This window comes from Artemia franciscana, chromosome 13 (assembly GCF_032884065.1).
Source record: "Artemia franciscana chromosome 13, ASM3288406v1, whole genome shotgun sequence".
In the NCBI taxonomy this organism is placed as follows: Eukaryota; Metazoa; Arthropoda; class Branchiopoda; order Anostraca; family Artemiidae; genus Artemia; species Artemia franciscana.
This window is the reverse complement of record NC_088875.1, coordinates 27,343,729-27,366,786: the sequence shown is the minus strand read 5'-3', so window position 1 is coordinate 27,366,786 and position 23,058 is coordinate 27,343,729. Positions and strand designations below refer to the sequence as shown.

Sequence of the window (23,058 nt, the reverse complement as noted above, 5' to 3'; positions counted from 1 at the left end):
TTTTTTGCATAATAAAGGACTTTACTCATAGCCGTAAAGAGCAAAACTGGACTTTTTTGAAAAACTAGGGTACATGATTTTGATGAAAGTCTATGAATCCAGGATTGCAAACATAAACAAGTGACGCATTTTACATAAGTTTGGGTGTCAACCTTATGACACAGCCTTAGAACTTCTCAAATATAGTGGCAATAGCATCCATTTCCAGACTCTTATCTATACGATATAGAAGTGTGGAAGGGATTTCATCAAGTACTCTATTTTTATTTGGACAAATATATATGGACCGAAAACATAATTTGTGGCTGACAGAGGGGCAGATTCTCCAAATGCTGAAATTTATAGAGAGTATGTTAACTTACATAACGGTGGTAGGGTATCCTATCTCCATGCTCAGAGCAATTATCTTAAGGAAGCTATTGTTTCCAGAGGCGATTAACAATCTTAAAACAATATCATACAAAAGCAAAAATTAGGCATTAAATGCTTAGCCACGAGGGGGATGGCAGATCTATTCAATTTCAGGATAGCTCTGGATATGACATTAAAGACGAATAAAAACTACATATGAACACAAAAAAGAAATTTTTTATCAAATAAAGAGAAATATTGAAAATCAAAACGAAAATGAAGTATATTATACACGAGGGGCTATACCAGAGGCAACAACTAGAAGACAGGAGCAAGGAGCATGTGTCTCCTGTATATTATACCCCCCCCCCCACTCTAGATATTGAATATACCAATTAAGGGGATATTTTCATTGAAAATTCTCTTTAAGTGCATATATTAAAGTGGAAAAACAACAAATTTACCCCTCGCCCCTAAATTCTGATGAATCGAAGCCACCAGGGGCAACCATCCATTTTAATCCTCCATTCTTTACACTAATTTTAGGCTTTTTTTCTCATTGCCTACAAAGTGAATACTCTAGCACCAAGTAATGTGACAAAAATCTTAATTATTTTCTCTTATTGCCTCGACAATGAAAGAGCTCATATTGAAAGTTAGAAACGCAGCAAAGAAAGGTTGGTAGAGTTTGTACAAAAATTTTGATTGATAATTTATATGAGAATGAAAGGAAAGTAAAGGATGCAGGGAAGACATTAAAATATGAATTAAGGAGGTGTACAATGGAGGCATGAATAGGAATTCCGAGGATCTAGAAGATGAGGCCAGACACTATAATAGAAAACTATGATATATAATAGTAAATGATTTTAAGGAAGTGAGAGGAAATAGAGTGTGGATATGCTATAGTTGAGATCAGAGACGGGCAGACATTTTTGAAATTGTGTTAAACAATGATTAAGCTGTAGGGAATATCCTGTGGTGGCGCAGTGGATTTAACCTTAGCTTGGTAATACGGACCCAGAGATCGAATCATGCTGCAGGAATGCACTGCAGGGCCGACGCAGGGACCTTAGTAGTCAAGAAGCGTCGTTAATCTGATATAATATAATAAGTTGTAGGGAATGATATATATAAAAAAAAGAATTATCAAGAATCAGGAAGTGAAGGAAGACTTATTTTGCGAAGAGGAGTTAGAAACATTACTAAAATGGTTAAAGATACTGGATACATTATACTAAATAGTTAAATGGTTAAAGATACCAAGGATACATTACCGGCAATAGATTTGAAACTTAAAATTGTGAAAACTAAGTCACTTAGACTAGGAATAAATGAAGGTGAAAAGGTGATGCTTGGTAAGAAGATCGATCCAGTAGACAGCTTCATTTACCTGGGTAGTATTAAAAGTTAAGACCATGATAACTGTGAAGATGCAAAAAAAAATAGCCAGGCTCCAGGGTGTTTTTTCACAGCTGAAAAAGGTTTTGAAGAGCAGAAAGAAAATTCTGCGAACCACGATTGGAATATCGGCTAAGGTAATGGCAGTGGTCAACTATGGTTTTTAATATTATTACCATTTAATATTATTGCCATTATTTACCATTATTTAAAAAAACGCTTTTTAATATTATTTATATCAAGATGCTTTTTTTTTTCAGAAAGTTTGATTAGTATTTGGATTTAATCAGCATTGTAATGAAAAAGAAAATTTAATCAAAATATGTCTCATTTGCAGTAGCATGCAAATGACATTCTAGACTGAAGCTGATTTTGAGGCGATTGGCCACCCTCCTATTACGTATTTCTGGTATTCTCCGTTTATTCTAAGCTTGAATCAACTATTCATTGCAATTTACATCTGTTTTAGGCTCGAATTTTCTGCTAATAAGATTTTCGGTTGGTTTTAAATGTGCCTTATTATAACATAGTTGAATTTTGCACAGGTAACAGCAATATAATGAAAACGCTATTCAGAGTATTAACAGCAACCAAATATAGCAACAATATTATCCCCATATTCAATTACACCTCCATCAACTACACCAACTCTGTCGTCATCACTCCCTCCACTTACTCCTCCAGTTCCATGACCACTATATTTTTCACCTAAATAATTTCTGAGACCACACTAGCTAATCATGACAAAACACAAAACCGCAAAAAAAAAGAAGAACGAGGACAATAAACAGCCAGTGAAAAAATTGAATATTGTGCAAATATTTCGGTCAAGACCTCCACTTGACTGTCCTCAGTGCAGAATAAACTGATAAAAATATATAAAAAAACAAACCTTAAAACAAAACTAAAATATGATGACCCTTTCTCAGCAACGGTGAAAGGGTAACGTTACTGAGAAAGGGTCATCATATTTTAGTTTTGTGTTCTGTTTTACAGTTTGTTTTTTTTACATTTTTATCAGTTTATTCTGCATTGAGGACGGTCAAGCGGAGGTCTTGACCGAAATATTTGCACAATTTTCAATTTTTTCACTGGCTGTTTATTGTCCTCGTTCTTCTCTTCTTTGCGATTTTGTGTTTGATATTTTTCACCATAATATTCTACCTCAATTAACTATCAAACATAACCCACTCCTCACCAATACAAGCTTTACGCCGTCTGAACTCTTTCTCTGTCCAAACGCTTCCAATAGGCTACAGTGAAAATGTAAATTTGAAAGAAAAATTAATTTCCAACTGTTCAAATTAACACTCCCTAAATGATCCTGATTGAAGCAGGTGTAAAATGTCTATGTACCCGAAGCCGGCCTGGAAGCTGTTGCTCAGGAATGCGGTTGTAGCATTTCAGACCATTTTTCCTGGAGAAATATTATCTGACACGTCCCGAAAATTTTCAGCTGAATCCACCTATACCTTAAATCGAGGCAATGCCATAAGCCCGCTAATGGCTTACATAAATGATTCCCAAATCTTTTTTCACGGAGCAGATCTATTAGTGCTGGAAACTTTCAGATTTTTCCGAATAACGCAGAATTTTACCATTTTTACATATTTCTGGTCTTCAAAGATAGGGAGGAGGAGGAAGGAAGGTTCCAGGTTTGTACTGATATTGTATGTAGTCTATATATTCAACATTTTACTTCAACATCCTGAATGCCCGAATGCAACACCCATTTTGGAAAAGACTAATTAACATATGCGCTGAAAAATCGAAACGGATACTGATTAAATGGAATAGCAATTTAATAGGCAAAGTTTACAATATTTAGCAACTGGCTTACCCGTCGCACGTTATTGCGATATCAAAAGAAAGGAATTTCAAGGAAAATTCCCCAAGAAGGGAACTCCCCCTCAAAAATTCCCCCACATATTAATAATGATCTTTCTTTAAATTTATTAATAATTGACAGTTCCCCCCGCCGACAATGCCGCTTTCAAAAAATTTTCTCCTATGCAGATTCTTCCCCTGCCGAAAATTCTTCCCTGTATCCCCCCCCCCTCCCTGACAATTTCCCTTCATTGGGAAATCAAGTCCATAAATCGACAAACACGATTTCATGCATAAACTTATCCACAATAGAGTTAATTCCAGACTGAATAAGGTTGTCCAAGTCATTTTAATATTATATATCCCCCCCGCCACAGGAAATTCCCCTCGACAATTCCCCCTGGTAATTTGTCCCCACAAGTTAAATTACGGCACTATTTTCAAATTAGCGAAGTTGAACACCAAATTAACGAAACTGTTAAATACGCAATTTAGAAAATTTACAGTAAAAGATATTTGAGATTTTCGGAAGTGTGTTTGATGACAGAATCAATATTTAACTAGCCTGTTAATTGAATATCCCAAAAATGTGAATAATATGACTTGAAACGATTGTCAATTATATCCGTTGAGGGTTTTCTAATTTCAGCCAGCGCGAAAAGTTTTAAAAGGGCTTTGAGGTGGGGGCAATTTTATACCTAGAACCTTCTCAAGAGTGTACTCAAAAACTTATTAAAATTTCTTGACGATCGGATGAACAGTGTAGAAATAGAAGACACACGCATTAACACAAAGACATGCTTTCTATAAATGTCTTACCAACTGACGAAAGAAGTACAGGATAATCCAAGGTCAAACACGGTTTTCTAGTTACTCTGTTGCTTTCTCTGAAAAAAAATAGTAATCAATAAAAATGAGAAGATAAAACAATAGAACTAACAAAATGAACACCATTCTTCCAAAGGAAAGCAGGGGAAGGGATAGAAGCAAGAAAGAACATAGTGAATTAAAAGATATTTCAGCTAGACAGAAGAATTTTTTGCCATAGGCGAAAAGAAATTACAATTTTCTGACAATTGCATCTCTTGGCTAAATTGGTATGAACCCTTGTAAAGAATTTTGAGAAAACTTGTTCAAATCCAATAGAACTTACCTATCCGAATCAACCGTAATAATCTTTTCAAGAGTCAGGCCATCACTCCAAGAAAAAACAACTCATAGCTCCCGCCCACTCCTCCCAAGGGCCAAGGAATTTATGTACCAATCATTAAAGAAAATTAGGCCTCGCTTTTATCTTGTCAAATCCACGACAAGTAGATTAATTAACTAAACTTAACTGCAGAACAGCACTGATATTGGGCTGGCAATCCTAAATCACCTTTTTAAAGCTGCTTCACAATGTGTGACAAAAAGACTCCTAAAAACTTTAATTCCCCAGGTAAAGATTACTGAATCAACTGGTTGAATTCTTCTTCTTTGCATCGTATATTTCTGTACTTAGACTGTTGATTACATGCTAGACACATAAACTAAATTTATTATTTATACAGTTCATCGTGATTTCTGTTAGTTTAGCTTGCATTTCTGCGGTCATATAGGAATTTCTGCTCGCATTAGGTTATATATCCTATATATGTAGGCTAATTTTCACTCTTTACATCCCATGGAATAACAATTTTTTTAATTTAATGTCTATAAGTTTGTATTTCAAAGTATAGCGATTAAAGCAATTATGGGAATAAGGAATAGCGGTATTGAAAAAAGAACAGGCCCAGGGCCCCTCTGGAGCCCGGGTAAAAAAAAATTTAATTTGGAATCAGCATAGAGTAGGCCTATGCTCTTTCATGTTTAGGTCATTGCTGGTATTAAAATTGCACTTTTGAGAGTTTTGGTTACAATCGACAAGAGTCAATCTTTGCTTACCATTCATTACCATAAACGGTTCGATGATATTCCTTCGGGAAAATTAAAATTTAAAATGAGTAGTAAAAGGTCAAGGTTTTAATAATCAAGACTACACACAAAACTTCAGATACAATAGGTCTTCTGCCAAAAAACTTTTGTGCCTAAGGCTTAAAAACCGTTCCTAAGACATTTTCACGCCAGGATTTGTAGTCTCAACAACTCAAAGACCCAAAGAGAGAGCCTTCCTTCAATTTTGTGCATACTGAAATGCTTTATATCTTCTAACTCGTAATCATTCAGGCCTAATTTAGGGATTTGTCTGTTAGGCTGAAATTCAGTTCCCAGAGATTTAAACGTTCTAAAGGCTAGAGCTTCATTTGTGTTTCAAACAGTGTGTTTTTTATTTTAAGCAATGTTATTTTTTAGCAGTGTGTTTAAGAGGACACAGTAAAAATAATATTACGAGATTAATCCAGGGCTTACAAATAGGAGTGGTGTTAGCCCCTCCCCCACCCTCTGAAAATTTTCAAACAGTTTGAGTGTCATTCATTTTTGATGAAAACGAATTGTATTTTGAACAGTGTGGTATTTAGTTGTCAGATCATTGACAAAAAAAGGAAACCAACAGAAAAATCAAGGTTACTGGAAAAAAACTAATGAAAGCAGAAAGAGTGTTTCCTATTTAATAATAATAATTCCTGAAGATCACGACAATTTCTGATTGTTCACTGTTCTTATTATAAAAGAGAAGACATCTAAGATGTATTTTATTTTAGTAAAGAATAAATGTACTCTGACCTTAAGAAGATTTAGGGATGCTAGCCTTATTCCTGTTTAAAAGATTTTGGGTCTATTTCGGGCGCTACTAGTTATCTTCAATTTTGTTCTGTACATAAGGATTCACAAGAATAAAAAAAAAACAAAGAGCTAAAAACAAGAAGACATGTACATAGACATTTGCATAAATGCCATTTCCCAAACCGACTTCGGCCTGTTTGCAGACGATACGAAGCTCCTGGGAGAAGCTAGTGCATCATCACAAATCCAAAGCGACTCGGATGCCCTGACAGAGAAGCTCGAAGAATGGCAACTTTCACCAAATTTAGCAAAATGCTCTGTCGTCCATCTTGGCCGCCAAAATCCGATGTACTCATACAAAATGAAAGGTATCGACCTGACAAAATCTACCTGTGAAAAGGACCTAGGTGTAATTCTGAGCTTGGACCTCAAACCAGAAAAGCATATCGGCCTGGTTGTGCGTAAAGCGTCGAATACTCTCTGGCTACTCAGTCAATCCCTACGATACCTTGACAATCACTCAAAGATATCAGCATACACAAGCTACGTCAGGCCACAGCTTGAATACGCCACTATCATCTGGTCACCATATCTCAAAAAGGATATTGACAGAATAGAACGGGTCCAGAAACGCTTTGTCAAAGGACTTCAAGGATTCAGAAACCTTCCGTATGACGAAGCTCTAAGAAGGCTCACTCTCCATAAACTTGAGACAAGAAGAACAATCTTAGACTTAAAAACCCTCTTCAAGATAGTTCATGAGAATTTTGGGAACGTAAAAGCTTGTTCAAAAAATTCCCCAAAGCAACACAAGATCGCACAGTCTGCAATTGGAGCCCGTGAAGATGAAGATTGCAAGATCTAATTCTTACCATCATTCGTTCATACCCCAGGTCATCAGGATATGGAACAAACTACCATTCCCAGTAGAAAAGATGAAATCACTGGAAGCCTTCTCCAACAGCCTAAACATAAACATACCATATCTCGAGACTTTTAACGTAGGACGACTTTAAATGGAAATCGTGCCGCAGTCGATCCGCTCTTCGCCCTGCCATAACATTTTTCTTTTAAAAAGGTGTCAGTTGTATAGAAATTTTGTATTGAGAGGCGTGAGGAATAAAGTTATTTATTTATTTATTTACTGTCTTGGATTGGGGGCATTCAAGGGTGTGTTGTCCACTACATAGTACAGATCTTCTGCTTCTGTGGCGATTAGAAGCTACGTAACCAAAACCTTGGTAACTGAAGCACTGTATTGCCTGGGGGATAAACTACTTTACTATATACTTGCATCCCAAACAGAGATTTTCAGTGGGAACTGAACATCCAGATTGAAGGTGCAAACCAAAGGGAAACCATAGGGCTTGTATTTTTGAAGGCCGTTTGTAACTTGTTGGATTCTATCATCACCTAGGACCTTCCTTAAAAAAAATTATTAAGATTGGTGACCTCCAAAGTTGGGATAAGTAGAATACATTTTCTGTTTCTGATTGAATTGAGGTTGGAGTTTGGACCAAGCACAAACTTTACCTTATAACCATTTACTGCTATATCTAAGATAGAAAGCACAGCAGTAGCTACTGATTGGTTCACAGCTATTATGATAATAGAGCCATCTGGTCCAAGTTTTTCTAGCATTCAACCATAACGGTCCATATACTTATGTTTTTGGAGGTATTCAAACAGTTTTTTTTTTTTTTGCAATTACTGTTCTACTCCCAAATATCAACGGTTTAATGGTCTCATTTTGACCTTCTACTCCTAGGGCCAGAATCCTTCCGCTACAATTATTTAGGTCAGGGGTTAAAGGGTTACTAACTGTCCTTTCATTCATCACAAGCAAATTAAAATAATAACAGGTTAAAAATAAACAGGTAAAAAAAGTCAAGTAAATAAAACAAACACACGCAAAGGGAGGGAGGGTGGGTGGAACTCTCAGTCAATAGTAGCATTTATTAATCAAGCAAAATAAATCAGAAGTAGGCACTGCGCTAAATGTCCAAGCAGGGTAGACGCGGGTTGAAGAGTACTCTCCAGCAAGCACAGTCAAAACAAGCCTAAAGCTAAAGGCATCAGGAATGCCAAGAGGAGAGCCCATCGTGATTTAATCAACAAACCATGTCACAGAGCTATCTCAACTAGGAGAGTAGCAATTTTAATATATTTGATATATTTCAAATTCAAGTTGTTTTTTCTTCCTATTAATAAACTCCCATCTGATAGTTTATAACTTGCCGTAAAATCCCTGTCTTTTTTTAAGACTACTTTTCTGTGAATAGGCAGCACAGGGGCGGAATGCATCTGGCATTTTGACAATAAATCTCATCAGTCCAATTTCGCCCCTAGTATTGTGCGCCCTAAGCCTGGGCCTAGTAGCCCTTTGATATCTGGGCCTGTGAAAGGGGCTGGTTACCTTCCAATCGATTTTAATTATTAAACCTTCCAATCGATTTTAATCAATAAATGGCATTAGAACTTTTAATTTCCAATCAAATTTCCCCCTCCAACGTTTCTACAACCATATCTTACACCTAAAGTGGCAAGAAAAAGAAATCCATAGAAGGCACAAGACTCGTCACTTAGTGGTGCTACAGTGTTGCCTGTGTTATTGTGAAATCTTGAATAAAAATATTTATCTACAGAAAACCAAAACAGAATGAAATTATTTCAAGAATCAAGAAAAAAATCAAAATTTTGATCCTTCAGAAACCTCAAACCTCAGTAATTCTCAAATCACTAACCATTAAAATTTGGCATATACCAATATTTTTACTGTTTTTTTCATCTTTTCCTCTTTTATTGTTTATTATCACTGGTAATTTTTAACTGAATACCTAATAACCCACTTGCCATTGAGATGTATTAAATGAGTTACATCTGTAAATTCCTTCTCATTAGATTCGATTCAGTTTTTAATTAGATTCAATTAGGTTCAACTAACAGAAATGGGTCAGGGGATATTTCTGTTAATTAATCTTCAATCTTTTTTGGAAGATTTCGGCCATGCAATGTTAAGTTTGAATATCAAAAAATCTCCAGAAAAAATTGTCAAGAGGCTTTACTGCTGTCATTGTTGAACTAAATGTTTTTGCCATAATATGATTACCAACAAATTATCCTCTTTTCAAGAAAACTAAAGATGACTAACCTGACTGACACTGCTATTACAGAATTAAGGTCACCAAATGTAAAACCAGCTGTACTCTCTGATAACCATTCTAGATCATCTTTTTTAATATCAACACCAATATTTTCACAGATCCAACAAATATTCTTACTTCTCTCTTCTTTGGATAATGGTGACATTGTATATTTTTGCCTAAATAATTTCAATACTTCCAATAGGCAACTAGATGAATCTTCAACAGAGCAAAATACCACAACATTCAAGGAGTCAAGCGACTCCAGTAAATGCGTTAATTTTTCAATGACTCTCATATTGGCTGCTCCTGTTTCTTTGATTTTTCCAAAGTCCTAAAAAACCACAAAACCTCATTAAAGTACCAAGGACAGTAAAAACAGAATGATTTGTGTAACTAGGTAAGTGGAAAAATACAAAGCCATGTATATCTTAACAAGATAGGAAAAACTGGATATTCAACTTCAAATGAAAGAAAAAAAACACCGCATACAGTCATGCAGTTTTTAGTAGAAGCAGGCACCAAGTTTATTAAAAATATAGATGGAAAATCAGTGAAAAAAAAAAAGAAGGTATAAACACATGGCATCAAAACAGCTTAAGGAAATATATCTTTTCTTTGAAGGTGAGGTTGTCTTTAGAAATGAGTGGAATGTTAGTATTTGAAATTTTTACAGATACAAACTATTTGTCAAACTTAATTAATTATTTCTTTTTATTTATTTTTATGGTTCAACATGGCAACGCTAAGGAAAACTTGGTAATTTTTTTTTCAAAATTTCAAAAATTTAATTGCAATAGCCAAAGAAAAAATCTTTGAAAAAGTGTTCTGGCAACATTTTTCAAAATCTATAAGTGGGACATTTGTCATTTTTTTCAATAAAACACATAAAAAGGAATTTTTCAATGAAAATGTCCTCAAAAAAGGCATTTTCAAAGTCTAAGGGAAGAACCCCCCCCCCTTAAATTGACATTATTTCAATAAGTCAAAACTATATAATCTTAAGTATCCAATGCATAAAATTACTTGGGCTTTAGACAAAGGGTAGGTTTAATATTGCAAGGAAAATTAAAATAGACTGTGACATAATTATAATATGTGAAAAATATTATCAAGTTGCAACTATGCAATATTTTAGAGGGTTACTATTTGATGTTGTAAAATAACCACCCATTGGTATCTGAAAAGGGATGTGCACCTACAAATTAATGAAATAAAGAGTAGGCCTATACACTGAAACTTTTCTTAATAGACTCCTATAATGCTACATGATCTATCAAATTATTCAACGACTAGCCATGCTATTTTTCCCAATTGAGGTGAAGGCCATCTTAAAAAAGTTGTACAAAATCATTGCTGACATTAGTAAAAAAAAAATAATAATAATAATAGATTGATATAGAACTTGAGAATAAATGTGGCATTTTATTTTAAAATTGGACAAAACACATACAAGGGAAAGGGTAGAGTATATATACACAGTTGGGGCACAACCAATACCTCCAGTTAGATTGATATATTCTAAGTTTGCACCTGGTAATTTTTACGTGCATTTACAATAGAGATTAAATTCACCATCTAATGAACTGTTGTACTATAAGTATGACCAGCATAATGCACTAACTAATTTTGAGCTGATCATTTTGATAAACCACCAAAAGATGGCCCAGTTTTGTGCCTGGCCTCATTATTAATTTTGTTCAGTTGAATAAATTTCTACCCAGTCTTTAGAAGCCAATTGTAGAGATAATAGCTTTTCAAAATTCAACTCCCAATGGCTGCCCCCCCCCCTCTCACCAGGAAAAAGGAGTGAATAGCAGGAAATTGTCCTAAGAATGTTTCTGATTTTTACTCCTATTATATTAAAATACAACCAAGCTTAAAAAATTAAGCACCAGCTCCCAGATTAAGATATTTGTCAAAACTCAGAAAGAAAAACTATAAAACATGACTTCAGGTCAGCAAAATTTAAAGAACAAAGATGAATGTAAACATTTTGACAGCATAAGCAATATGACATTTTCATTGCAGGCAAAAAATTAATAGCCAACAAAGTCTAAAAACCACACGGACTCAAAAGACAAAATCAAGGTTAAAACCAAAACAATAAATAACTGTTGACTACTTCCACAACTAAGAACTCACTGCAGCACCAAGCCTCCCAAGGCTAACACAGCTACTAACACTTGTCTTACATTACAATCCATTCAAAGCCTTGCTCTTTACGCCCTTCCAACAAGTTCCCATTTCCCTTTTATGACATCCTCCAACCTCATTTGAGGGAGCCTGCTTTTTGTTTGGCCAACAAGGACAGTCCTCGGAAATCTGTCATTATTGATCCACAGAACATGTCCTAGCCATCTCATCCTTTCTCTCATTATAGCCCCAGAAAGCAGGACTGAGCTACATTTTTTGTACAGCTAACTATTTGAGATATGGTCAGTCAGTCAGGTCCTTAAAACAGTCTGTAGTCAATTTCTCTGGAAAATATCAAACAAATCTCCTGTTTTTTGAATTCCATAGCTTCAAAGCTATACTTGACCACTGCTATCAATGTAGCTTCTAATATCCTAATCTTGGTTTCCATGCTAATCTTCCTATTCTTACAAACCTTTTTAAACTGTGAAAAAATACCCTTGATTATTCTACTTTTAACATCTTCACTGCACCCACCATCTTTACTAATAATACTACACAGGTCACTTTGTAATGCCTAAACAATACATTTAAAATTTCATCCCTCCATTTTGTACCTATCAATGAAATCAGACCAGAAAAGCTATTAGCCAACATGACCTAGAAATCAACTTTAAAAAACTAAGAAAATAAAATACATCTTAAATGAGCTTTTTGAAATGAAGCTAGAATACAGATGGATACCTTTATTATAAATTTTATTAAGCAGAAGTTATGGTTTCTTCAAGTATTCTTCTTAAACTAAGGAGGGTAGTCAATACCTTTATAGGAATACAATATCACTTATAACTGATCTAAAACAATTAAAGCAACAAAAATCAAACAAAAGATGTCTTTGAAAATATAATGGCTTAGTCAGTAATTATGGATTAAGATACACATTTCATTCATAGAAAGCATTTTACTTACAATATAAAGACAGCAAAAATAATTATACTAACTGTAATATTTCTCAGGAACAAAAGAGTAGGTCCACTTTTCCCAACATCGGTTAGTAGTCTGTCAAGAACAACTTCTGTAGATCCACTACTGTCTGTAGCTGCATCAGACAAATCTTTCTCTTCTAATTCTAACCCAAAATATTTAGCTATTTTTCTACATAAAATAGTTTTTCCTGCCTTTTTGGGTCCTTCAATCAAAATTCTGGGGTTTGAAACAGGTATATTTTGTGTAACAGTTTGAATATAATTTTTCACTAACACTGATACTTTATGGAAATGAGATACAAGACCATATGGTACTAATGGTATTTCCTTGAAGGCATTTGAATATTCATGAATTACTATTTTTGAAACCTGACTAGGTTTACCACAGTCCAGAGTTGGGTTAACATAGAGCTTTGTATCTCTGTTTACAAAACATGTTTTAATATTTGGCTTCACCAAACCTTTAATGAATGTGACTTTGAACAAGCTTGAGTCACTTCTGCTAAGGTAATTGCAGGTATTTTTATTATTGCCAATTATAAAACATTCATCTTCAGATAATAGTTTACTCTTTTCAAAGAAGCTTTCAATCACAGGGTTTTGACATATATTTTTCATACCAATTTGAGAGATTGTGCATTCTCTAGCTATCTCTGGGTTTTCAGAGAGATAGAAATCATCTTTTCCAATACTATTGATGATGTCTGACTTATGGTTTTCTTCAAAGAATTGTGAGACAAAACAGTTCTCTTCAAGACTGCATTTGGTGGAAGACAAGACAAAAATCTTTTTTCTTCCAATGCATACCCAACTAAAAAAGTCAAAACCAACATTTAACAGGACAACATGATTGACAAATGCTTTTAAAGATCCCTCTTCTAACTTGTTTTCTAAATGTCTATGATGAATAGTCTTCCTATTTTCAAATCTTTTATGAATTGTGTATATCAACCTTTTTTGAAACAGGTTTTTCCATGAAGCTTTTAAGCTGAAAGCCAAGTAAAACCAGTACAAGTTCTGAAAAAAAATATCAGACATATTAATTTTAAATATTTTTGCCAAACAATCAGAATTTTTCTTTTATTTCCGAAAGTTCATAGACGCTAATATAATTCCCGATTCGGCCGTCTGGGATTAGCTGGTGCAAGTAACTATTTTTCTTCACATATCCATAATTTTTCAAAACTGTCATAACTTCCTTCTCAAGATAGCTACCAATTATAACGTAGGTGAAATTGTTCAATAAATTAATCTCGATCGTTTTGATAGGATGCAAAAACATTCTATCCGCTTCATCAACATAGTTCTGATCGTTGTTAAAGTTCGGTACACAGGTAAAGTACTTTTCTTCGATAGGGTAATGTACATGCCTGAAAAAGAGAACTACCATATAAGACATACTAGGTCTTGGTTAATTAGCTTAGGAAGGTCTTTAAAAGTGTAAAAATAACAGTTATAGGATCATTATGGACACTAATGATCCTACACATCTTCTGATTGTTAAAAATAAACGAAAAGAAAACTAACTAAATTTTCAATCTTTTTTGTTACATAATATTAATAAAAAGAAGATAAATATTTATAATACTTTTAATGGGCTATTCTAGGCTCGTGGTTGGAAGTTTTTAGGCTTAGAGTGTGGTGCCAATTTGATAAGACGGCTTTAAATGTAAGCACAAATTTATAGTTAATAAGACATGGCTTAGCAAGCTTTCGGAAAACTGGATAGTAGTTTGGAGAAGAAAAAGCGACACATCTATCGACATATTTCTATTCTAAATTTTACAAGAAAGTGTGAACTAATCTTTAAAATATTGTAGGAATTACAAGTCGGCCCAACAAACCATATTACGAAATTTAGTCACAGGTTTGAGCTTGATGCTACGTATATAGCTATCAACCCCACTGAGTAAATTGGTGGCACCTGATCAGGAATCCTATCACTTCCCCTTTTTGGTTTATCCCAGTTCAAGACACAGCCATCTTTTTCTATGTGATCGAATGTGCTTCAGAGTCAAAATGTTTTAATTCCAATTTTAACTTCCCAATGGAATCCTGCCCGCCAAAATTATTATGGAAAATACCTTCAAGATATGTGATAGTTGAAACCATTTAAATGACAAGAAATAATAGCATTTCTCATAAATTTGTCGATACTAACGTTAGAAAAGAACAGGAAATAGTGTACAACAACCTAGATTGATTAACATCACTAACCCTCGGTTTCCAAGGGCTACACAGTGTGATAAATGCCTGAGCCGCAGCATAATCAGGCCTGTAGATGTAAAAAAAAAAGACGAAATCTATGAACATTTTTTGTCTTTTTTTCTTGATTTTTACGCAGCACTTTTACTATAAAGGTGCGAAATTGATAGGACAAGAAATTGGTTTTAAAACCTTATATTAACGTTAACTTGTTCCAAATTAATCCCTTCTAATACTGTCTTTCTTTTGTCAGATTTATTTGACAGAACTGCGGTTTCAAGCTTCCATGTTTTCTACATAAATCATTATATCTTACGTCTTAATTATAATTGGTCAATCACAAATTTTGTGCCCAAAAGTAGAACAATGTTCAACTTAAGAAAATAATAACGGGATACCTAATTGGTTCGGCAGTCGTTCGTGATTTCTATTTTATCAACAAGTGGATTTAAACAAAATTTGTTTATTTTTTTCACAATTTAGAAATTTATGTGCACGTACAAACGGTACCAACCCATTCTCTGTTTCTATTGTCATCAGTTTATCTTGTAGCACTAAAGACCGAGCTATGGCTTATGACGGGAATTATAAACATAACAAAAATAATCAGTGTAACCCATCTCCTGAAATGTATACCCCCCATACCCTGATTTACACAAAAAAAAAATTGTGTAATTTTTATAGAATTGCGTTTTTTTTAAACGAAGATACATAGGAAAAGGTTATTTTCAAAATCTAGGAGTCAATTTTCCATTCCAATTGGCCTCCCTGGCAATTCCAATTAATCTGAAGTTCCTGACGCAATGATACCAAGAATTGTTCAGATTTTCTGGATATTCTTTGTCAAACAATGCCCAACCGATAAGTTAATAATTCTAACTTTATTTTTTGAATGCTTTCAAATTTGAAATACGGTCACTATCTCAATGCGGGGAATATTTCAAAATACAGTGTTACACAGTCTGTGGTAATACTTTGACTTAGCCTGTATCTTCACTTAGATAGCGCAATTGCACTGCCTATGATTTTTGTTTCGGCTTTATGAGGCCCGCTTATATCAATGCTATTTATTAATACAAATCGGCAAACCCACAAAAAATAATTAATCTAATAAAAATACTAAGTAATATTTCAATAAATCATGTATATTAAAAGCTTAGTATAACAAATGAAATCTTACAGGGTCAAAATCTATTCAAAATTACGAGCAAATGAAATACGCGACACCCGGGGCTATTAGAATAGAGCTTGGTTCACTTATGAGATTGCTGGTTATTATTGGCTGAACATTAACAGTTACAATTTTTAAGTCAGGATTGGTGTAATCCAGTTACGAGGGATTGTGTCTTCGACGTACTACTACTACTACTACTAATAACTCACTGCAGCACCAAGCCGCCTGAGGCCAACAAAGCTACGCACGCTCCTCCTCCAACCTAATCTATTTAAAGCCTCCCTCTTTACACCCTCCCAGGAAGTTCCCATTTCCTTTAAATCTTTATTTATGACATCCTCCCAACCCAGACAAGGACGACCTGCTTTCCGTGTAACCCCAGACGGTTGGCCAAAAAGGACAATCTTCGGTAATCTGTCATCCTTCATCCGTAGAACGTGGCCTAGCCATCTCGACCTTTCTTTCATTATAGCCCCAGAAAGCGGGATTGAACCACACTTTTCGTACAACCTACTGTTTGAAATACGGTCAGTCAGCCGGGTACCCAGAACAATCCGTAGGCAATTTCTCTGGAAAACATCTAGTAAATTTTCATCTGCTTTTCGGAGTGCCCATGCTTCAGAGCCATATTTGACCACTGTCATCACTGTAGCTTCCGATATTCTAATCTTGGTTTGTAGACTTATCTTTCTATTCTTCCAAACTTTTTTTAACTGTGAAAAAGCACCCTGAGCCTTAGTTATTCTACTTTTAACATCTTCACCGCTCCCATCATCTTTACTAATAATACTACCAAGGTAACTGAAGCTTCCAACCTGATCAATCTTTTCGTTACCTAATGTCACCTGTTCATCTTCACTAATTCCTAGCCTTAGTGACTTAGTCTTCTTAACATTAATTTTCAAGCCTATTTTAGCACCCTGAACTCGTAAAACCTCTAAAAATTCATTCATTTTGCTCACACTTTCATCTAATATGCTTAAATCATCAGCATAATCTAAGTCCAGGAGCGTTCTTTCTCCCCATTTGATTCCATGGTCTCCAATTGCCTTTCCTGTGCTCCTTAAGACGAAGTCCATCAAAATGATCCATATAAAGGGGGATAGAACACAACCCTGCTTAACTCCTGATTTAATACAAAACCAGTTGCTAACCTCATTTCCTACCTTAACAGCAGCAGTATTATTCTCTTCGACGTACCCTGACCCTTTATTATCAGCTTAGAATCAAAGTCAGTGAATTGTGGAATGATCTATAAGCAGTCCTTAAGAATTAACAGCATTCCTTCTATTGTAAACAATACCTGATATTTTACAAATAAGTCTACTAGAGCTAATGAATCTAAGAACAGTTATTGAACCTAAAGGCCTTCGAGTTGACAGAATCGCTGTTTTTCCAGCCTTAGAATTTTGTTACAGACTGCTTAGCTGAGCTCTGAACTTTGAATTCAGTAAGCAATTCAAATCCATTAACTGCAGTCTTCAGAAATGCAAGATGCATTCTGAATGTGGACTATAGCTGTGTAAACATAAGTGTCACTCCTTTTTACTTTCTTGTCACTGTGCGTCAATGACGCACAGTGACAAGTCATAACGTATTAACAATACGTTAATGAAATTAAACGTATAGCAGTTAGAAATCATGTGCTAGGATTACCTTGAATCATTCAGAAATGTTTAAATCTCAATCATCCGATTTGATCTATTCGTGGAATGTTCAAATTATTTTTAATTTCAGCTTCGGTGGATAATTCTAGTTTAATTGTAGCACGTATGGCCGCTAATGCAGGGTTGCGAAACTAATTTTTCAATTGCATTAGATAAGTATCTAACGTTTGAGTCGGTTGTTGCACTAACTGTTGATCAGCTAGGATCTCTGAATGAATAAAATAATAGAGAATTCTTTTGTTTGTTTGAATGAAAGTTGAGACACAAAATGAAATCTTGATAGTTTTAAAAGTACGAGAAAATTATACATTTTTCCCGTGAGGAATCTGAAGAAAATATGATATTTTTTGAAAAAATATGAGAAGTAGACAAAGTACCTGGCAACAACTGTTGCATTGTTCAACTAAAAAATAAATGATTGTGCAATGAGAGATATTGATCTAAAATGACTGTAAAAGTGTGGATCCTAGATTTATATCTATCAAAAATATTTGCTCAGAGGAGAGATTTTCCTGCAGTGAGGTATCTCACGAAAATTATTAATGGTCACGGCAAAACTTCAAAAGGTGTACTTCTGCAAATAAGAGGTGAGCTCTTTAAAAAATAAAAATTATCTAGTAGAATTTGGGGTAGGTAGGCATCTCACTTAAGTATGCCGCTTTTGCACTCTAAAGTGAACTTCGAATTTAGTTGTAACTCATGTTAGTAGTGACATTAAACAATATATTTCGGCTTACTGAACCTGATGGATTTTTCAAAACTAGGGGTAAAATTGTTGTGTATCAACTGATAAACAAGAGAGAAATAAAAATCAACGTAAATCTTTTTTTTTTGAGTGTCCAGTTAATGAGAATTGCCAGCATTGGTTAAGAGACTGCCGGTTGAAATGTTGTATTCCAAACGATTATTTTTAGGCTAAAATATTAAGACTATCTTAATCATAGTGCTCCTATAAGAAAATGATATAAAAAAAAAATCAAGATATTTTCATGGAGGAAAGAAGCCTTGATTTAGACGAAGGAACGAAACAGACAAATTACTATGTTATGTCTAGATATTATTTAAATTATCTCCTTACTTTGAATGTAGATCTTCATCGGACGATCAATATATAACTGACTGACAACTGTCGAATTTTACTGGAATGTGTACAATTTTAAGTTTTCTTAATAGCGTAATAAACTTTCCAAGTCTTTACATCGAACTCCAAGCTAAACTGTAAACAGCGACACAAATCGGATTTGGTGTCATAGTATTTCTAAATCTAAGACAAATTTTGTCAAAAACAGGTCAAGGAGAACCTAGCATTAGTATTTAGAAAGTGGACCAAACCAAACATGCTGAATTGAAATGAAATCACAGAAACTTAAGCACTTTATTTCTGGCAGCTATATTTTTTTTAATATTCCGAAAGGACGCCTGTCTTTCACTTTCCTTTAGAATTCAAATTTGACGCCAGCAAAGAACGCTTTTGATACTGGCTACGTTTTCCAAAGATCTATTAAACTAGACTGCAAATTAAGGCAAAATTAGATATTTCCGTTGAGGTTTTAGTGCTGTCGCTGGACGCTCCTGGAATAGATTATTTCACCTTTAATGGTGAGCTTGATTTATTGTTTTCCCCCTCCCAACCCAATGTCACCAGATCCGGTTGGGATTTAAAATAAAAGCTTTGAGACACGATATCCTTCCAAAAATCGAATTTCATTAAGATCTGATCAACCGTTCGTAAGTTAAAAATACTTCAATTTTTCTATTTTTTCCGAATTAATGGGTCCCCACTCCCCCCAAGATCTTCAAATCGGGAAAACGACTATTTTTAATATAATCTGGTCCGGTTCCTGATACACGTGCCAAATTTCATCGTCCTAGCTTACCTCGAAGTGCCTAAAGTAGCAAAACTGGGACCGACAGACCGACAGAATTTGCGATTGCTATATGTCACTTTGTTAATACCAAGTGCCATAAAAACAAGCCTAAATGTGTTTTTAAGCTGTCTCAAAACTTATTTTGGGGGAATTATATTGTAAAGGACACCAAACACCCAACAGTAAAAAGTAAAGTTGGCGTGGACCTGACCCAAGTCTTCAATAGCACATTCTTCTGCAATTGGTAATGAAGAAAGATTACTATTTAGCAAAGATGCTACTTAGTTAACTCCAGAAACATTACACAATACATAATACATGCACGTCATTATAAACCTAAAATTAAGTGGGCAGTTCTGCTTCCACGCCCGTCCAGTGACGAAGGCTTACCAATGGCTTCTCAGCGCTTGGTGTGCATGGCGCGTATATGTTTTTGTACACCTACCTTACCCTATCAAACTTAAAACAAAACTAGCATTATCCTAATTTTATTCTGTATTAACACTATTTTAATAACAATTTAACTCAACTGACACCTCTTAATCTAGTCCAGTTCTATGTTTTACAAAGGAAAAAAAAATGGAAATACATTAACCAGTTTGTCACCAATTATCATTTTTAGATTCGCTTAATATATTGCAATATTTTCCAAATTATTATGCATGGGGCAGCCTCCCTCTTTATCCTTAGTATTCATAATCTTGATCCATTATAAGATATCCATAGTCTAATTTTCCCTGTTCTAGGGTCGAGCGGAAACAATGTGATTTAGATGTATTCGTCTACTACCTAACTACCTATAAACTGCCTAATCTTATAGGTAGAAAATATGTTTGCGCTTTGAAAGCTTGATATAATTTTATTTTTTCGTCGCATCTTGGAAATATGCATAGGAAAGCCAAACGTCGCTTTAAAATAATTTTGGAAGAAGTCGGATTCACAAAATGCTGAAGAAGATAGGATTTCTGTGGAAACCACATGTCATTTTGGAGAAAATCATGGTATTAGAGGTAAAAGAGGTTGTCAGCTGTGTTAGATGGTAAAAGAGGGGACCAGAGTGCTACCGAGGCTCCCTCTTTCGCCCTCTATGTAAAACAACCTAAATAAACTACGGCTTGTACGGTGAAATCCTTCTAACCCACCGGATCCTCTCTGGAAGAAGACCTCTCTCGGAAACTTTACCGTGGACGTCTCTGTCTACACGCCAATTCAGATCCCCACGCTTGGTGCTACATTGGGTGGGGGGAATTTCCGGCATCACTGAGCGGTAATTTTATCTATAGTCAACAAAACTGGCTTAATCTTTAGAGCCATACTTACAGATATATTCTCTTGTTGAAGATATCTCAATTGCGTACGCATGTAGCCCTTCTGTATAAAGATCGTATCAAACTTCCTAAAACTTCGATAGCAAGAAACTTTGGGAAAACAGAAAATACAACCTAAGCAAATATTTCGGCTATACAGCCGACATCCGTCATCAACGAAATGTAATATAAGCCAAAAAATTAAATCAATTTACTCAAAAACTCATCGATAAATAATTTTGGCTAAAGTCACAAAATAAATTTTGAAAGTGTTAGCGCCCCCACCTCACAAAGGCTGTGCTAAGACTGACAAAAAAAGCTTATTTGCTCATTCTTTTCGAATTGATTACAAACGATAGCAATTCCTTATTCGCATATTTGCGATTTTTGAAGCTAGTCTTGTGAGTCTTTTGGATATGGTTCATTTTGATTGGCTATTGATTTATTTTATATGGTAATAATTTGTTTTTTTAATGAATTTTGTGTATGGTTAGGTTGTGTATGGTTATTTTTCAGAACTACCACCCCCCCCCAACTACCCCAAAGAGAGCAGATCCGTTCCGGTTATATCAATCATGTATCTAGGACTTGTGCTTATTTTTACCATCAAGTTTCATCTCGATCCCTCCACTCTAAGTGTTTTCCATGTTTTAGGTTTCCCCCTCCCAACTCCCCCCCCTATATCACCAGATCCGGTCGGGATTTAAAATAAGAGCTCTGAGACACGATATCCTTCTAAATATCAAATTTCTTTGAGATCCGATCACCCGTTCGTAAGCTAAAAATACCTCATTTTTTCTAATTTTTCAGAATTAACCCTCCCCCCAACTACCCCAGAGAGAGCGGATCCGTTCCGGTTATGTCAATCATGTGTCTGGGACTTGTGCTTATTTTTCCCACCGAGTTTCATCCCGATCCCTCCACTCTAAGTGTTTTCCAAGTTTTAGGTTTCCCTCTCCCAACTCTCACCCCCAATGTCACCAGATCTGTTCGGGATTTAAAATTAGAGCTATGAGGCACGATATCCTTCTAAATATCAAATTTCATTGAGATCCGATCACCCGTTCGTAAGTTAAAAATACCTCATTTTTTCTAATTTTTCATAATTAACCCCCCCCCCCCAACTACCCCAAAGAGAGCGGATCCGTTCCGGTTATGCCAATCATGTATCTTGGACTTGTGCTTATTTTTCCCACCAAGTTTCATCCCGATCCCTCCATTCTAAGTTTTTCCAATTTTTAGGTTTCCCCCTCCCAACTCCCCCCTCCCCAATGTCACCAGATCCAGTCGGGATTTAAAATAACAGCTCTGAGACACGATATCCTTCCAAACATCAAATTTCATTGAGATCTGCTCAACCGTTCGTAAGTTAAAAATACTTCAATTTTTCTATTTTTTTCGAATTAACGGGCCCCCCACTCATCTCCAGCAATCTGGTCCGGTCCCTGATACGCCTGCCAAATTTCATCGTCCTAGCTTACCTGGAAGTGCCTAAAGTAGCGAAACCGGGACCGATAGACCGACAGAATTTGCGATTGCTATATGTCACTTGGTTAATACCAAGTGCCATAAAAAAATAAAAATTTAAAATAGAACAGCTGGCACCATCTTTATAAAATTTTGACTAAAAGCATTCACTGTGAAATCCTTGCTGAGTGTGACAAAAAGATAGTTGATTAATTAAATCATGTAAAACGGGATTATTGGGCAACACTATTAACTAACACATATTGTGTTAATCTATAAATATAAAAATAAGTTGTTTGTTTGTCTGTCCATTGACGTCATTATAAAGATTGAGCTGTATGTCGTCATGAAGTTAGTCATCATATACCAATTCAAAAACGAATGTATTCAAGCCGAAGAAGCTGAGTTGGTAAAGCGTTATGTTCCAGGTTCTAGGTCCGAGAGGTTCCAGGTTCGAACCTTGGCTTTAGCATTAATACAAAAGAAGAAAAAAACTAAAAAAGGTAAAAACTACAAAAAACAAGAGCTAAGAGCTCATATGGCACTTGTGACGAGAGGAGAAGAGCTAAGAGCCTAGAGATCATATGGTATGAGCTCTAGCAAAATTCTATGAATCAATAGATTGATTTAAAAAGGAAAATAAGAGGCTTAATGCCGGTCAAGATTTAAAATAAGAGCTCTGAGTCACAAAGTCCTTCTAAATATCAAAATTCATTAAGATCCGATCACCCACTCGTAAGTTATAAATACCTAATTTTTTCTAATTTTTCCTCTCCCTTTTGCCCCCCCCCCCCGATGGTCGAATCTGGGAAAACGACTTTAT

General features: G+C 35.2%; 2 protein-coding genes across 7 annotated transcripts in view; both read right to left on the bottom strand.

Moving 5' to 3' along the window:
• Positions 1-13,602, bottom strand: part of LOC136034745 (peroxisomal ATPase PEX6-like) — a 36,450-nt gene extending 22,848 nt beyond the window's left edge. For 2 of the 3 annotated variants that reach the window (XM_065716121.1, XM_065716120.1), the window contains exons 1-3: positions 12,563-13,585; positions 9,434-9,759; positions 4,399-4,466 (exon numbers count right to left, since the gene is read on the bottom strand). In XM_065716121.1, the coding sequence (XP_065572193.1) occupies positions 4,399-4,466; positions 9,434-9,759; positions 12,563-13,585 (1,417 nt within the window). Of the gene's footprint in view, positions 1-4,398; positions 4,467-9,433; positions 9,760-12,562 lie in introns of all 3 variants that reach the window. The other variant, XM_065716122.1, reaches the window with a different exon arrangement.
• An 11-nt stretch (positions 13,603-13,613) lies between these two features.
• The window catches only part of LOC136034748 (GPI mannosyltransferase 3-like), a 54,018-nt gene continuing 44,573 nt past the window's right edge, over positions 13,614-23,058 (bottom strand). For 3 of the 4 annotated variants that reach the window (XM_065716126.1, XM_065716127.1, XM_065716128.1), the window contains exon 8: positions 13,614-13,917. In XM_065716126.1, the coding sequence (XP_065572198.1) occupies positions 13,614-13,917 (304 nt within the window). Of the gene's footprint in view, positions 13,918-18,967; positions 19,166-23,058 lie in introns of those variants that run through there. The other variant, XM_065716130.1, reaches the window with a different exon arrangement.